The sequence below is a fragment of the Penaeus vannamei genome, chromosome 41 (genome assembly GCF_042767895.1).
Source record: "Penaeus vannamei isolate JL-2024 chromosome 41, ASM4276789v1, whole genome shotgun sequence".
In the NCBI taxonomy this organism is placed as follows: Eukaryota; Metazoa; Arthropoda; class Malacostraca; order Decapoda; family Penaeidae; genus Penaeus; species Penaeus vannamei.
Window position 1 is genome coordinate 5,874,554 of NC_091589.1, and position 2,500 is coordinate 5,877,053.

The 2,500-nt window shown below is 47.1% G+C and overlaps 1 protein-coding gene across 1 annotated transcript; it reads left to right on the forward strand.

Moving 5' to 3' along the window:
• The first annotated feature begins 724 nt into the window (after positions 1-724).
• On the forward strand, positions 725-2,002 carry LOC138860427 (coiled-coil domain-containing glutamate-rich protein 1-like). The gene has a single exon (XM_070117959.1). It carries the CDS (start codon positions 1,397-1,399, stop codon positions 1,751-1,753), a length of 357 nt encoding a protein of 118 aa, XP_069974060.1. The 5' UTR covers positions 725-1,396; the 3' UTR covers positions 1,754-2,002.
• The last annotated feature ends 498 nt before the right edge of the window (positions 2,003-2,500 follow it).

A 2,500-nucleotide genomic window follows, 5' to 3' on the forward strand; every position in this document is an offset into this window, starting at 1 on the left:
GACACTTCGTATCCTAAGTAAACAATATTTGCAAACAACGCATTTATTTGGTTTGAACTTTAAACCATATTTCCCCATACGCTTAAATAATTCTTCGTCTATCTAGATGTTCCTCCGCCGCACTTAACAGCGACCGAGTTAGAGTTAGAGTTAGAGTTAGAGTTAGAGTTAGAGTTAGAGTTAGAGTTCTGCGCCCGTGAGAGCGGCGCGAACCCGACCCGCCGGACGAGCCGCACGAAGAGGACCTGTGGCTTCCAGTGTCTCCTGAGAGATGAGTTCGTTAGTGAGTGTGTTGGGTTGGTGAGCAAAAGTGTTTGTTGTAAAAAATATATAATTCAATGTTTGTTTTTTTTCTTTTTCTCCCTATCGAGCAGCGGGCGGCCGCGCGGCTAGGGAGCTGAGTGGGCCAGGGAATATATATATATATATATATATATATATATATATATATATATATATATATATATATATATATATATATATATTATTCTCAGAATACTGATTTATATGCCTATAATCAAAACACGAGATGACGGTAAGAAACAGTTCTAGGGCACGTGGGGTAGGCAGCGCCCGTGAAATTCCAGAAGATAAGATCGGCTGTTTACCGCCAAATTTGTTCGCCTCCGTACATACACACACAGTCACACGTTCATTAACCTCCCTACTGACTATTAATATGAGCGATTTCGAATTAATTTTCTTCATGTTCAGAACCCTAATTGTTAAGTTTGAGGATGCCTCCAACGCGCTCGTGTTCACCGAGTTGGGTGTCTAGGAGATCAAACCCAGGAGGCACTTCGTCATGACGAAGACGACGACGCTCCTGAGGTGGAATTTGAAGAGATTGAACGGCGATAGACTGGCCGGAAAAGAGGCCAAGGTCGCTCTCCCCAGAAAGTTTGGACTACCTGGCAGCTAAGCGCACTTGAAAATATATCTAAAAGGGCCCAAGTACGTCGACAAGTGGCCACGTCCAGCCGAAGCGGAGGTCAGCCAAGAGCAGGTCCTCGGGGGGGTGAGCGTCCAGTTCCGAAGTGGTTGTGCTCACGTAGCCAACCTGTTCATTAGTACCGAGATGTAGGAACTGGAGGCATCCGCTGGCATTCATGAAAGATTTGAACAGGAAAACAACTTACTCGATGAAACTCTTGAGTTAGAAGGTGAAGTCAGCCAAGGAACCTGCCAAGTCGGTCCCTAAGAAACCCAGGCTTTATCCTCAAAGACGGAGAACGAAGACTGTCCACAGGAAGCCCTGGTTGAAGGGCTTCCTCTGGATGTTGATGGCCAGGTTGAAAGTGCTAACCTGTGGACTCCGTTAGTTCACAGAAGAAAACAGAAAAAATATAAAATAGAAAGAAGGGGGAGGCGGCTAAGAAGGAAAAATAGATAATTCATGACCCCCGAAACGCCATCCTCGGAAGAGTCTGAGTGGGAAGCTTGGGAAGATGCTCGAGAGGCTTCTTCAGAAGAGGAATATTACGATACTGAAGAATACTCAGCAGAGGAATATTACGATGCTGAAGAAGACTTAGAAGAGGAATTTTGCGATGCTGAAGAAGACTTAGAAGAGGAATTTTGCGATGCTGAAGAAGACTTAGAAGAAGAGGAATTTTGCGATGCTGAAGAAGACTTAGAAGAGGAATTTTGCGATGCTGAAGAAGACTTAGAAGAAGAGGAATTTTGCGATGCTGAAGAAGACTTAGAAGAGGAATTTTGCGATGCTGAAGAGGACTCAGAAGAGGACTCCTAATATTGGGAAGATGCTCCTGCGATACAGGAGCCAGAAAGGAATAGGAAAAACTATTGCAAATTACTATTAGGTTTCATTTTTATTTCTATTACATCCTTTGCATTCAGCATCATCATCCCCCGTGGCTCCATGAGACATTTTGCGCATGATCTATCGCCCGTAACTTAGATTTCAACTTCAGTGCCCTAAGGCTATTATTAGTGGCACACTGATACTTACTTGTTCTATGGTGCTCCACCTGCGCCGATCACCTTTTACCCTGTGGAGGAAACAGAAAACGCCGAGAAAATAAACACGGCCCAAGAGCCCGAGAAGGAGACCCAGGAAGCCCAAGAGCCCGAGAAGGAGACCCAGGAAGTCGCCCAAGAGCCCGAGAAGGAGATCCAGGAAGTCACCCTAGAGTCCCAGAAGGAGACCCAGGAAGTCGCCCAAGAGCCCGAGAAGGAGACCCAAGAAGCCCAAGAGAAGGAGACCCAGGAAGCCCAAGAGTCCGAGAAGGAGACCCAGGAAGTCGCCCAAGAGCCCGAGAAGGAGATCCAGGAAGTCACCCTAGAGTCCCAGAAGGAGACCCAGGAAGTCGCCCAAGAGCCCGACAAGGAGATCCAGGAAGTCACCCTAGAGTCCCAGAAGGAGACCCAGGAAGTCGCCCAAGAGCCCGAGAAGGAGACCCAAGAAGCCCAAGAGAAGGAGACCCAGGAAGCCCAAGAGTCCGAGAAGGAGACCCAGGAAGTCGCCCAAGAGCCCGAC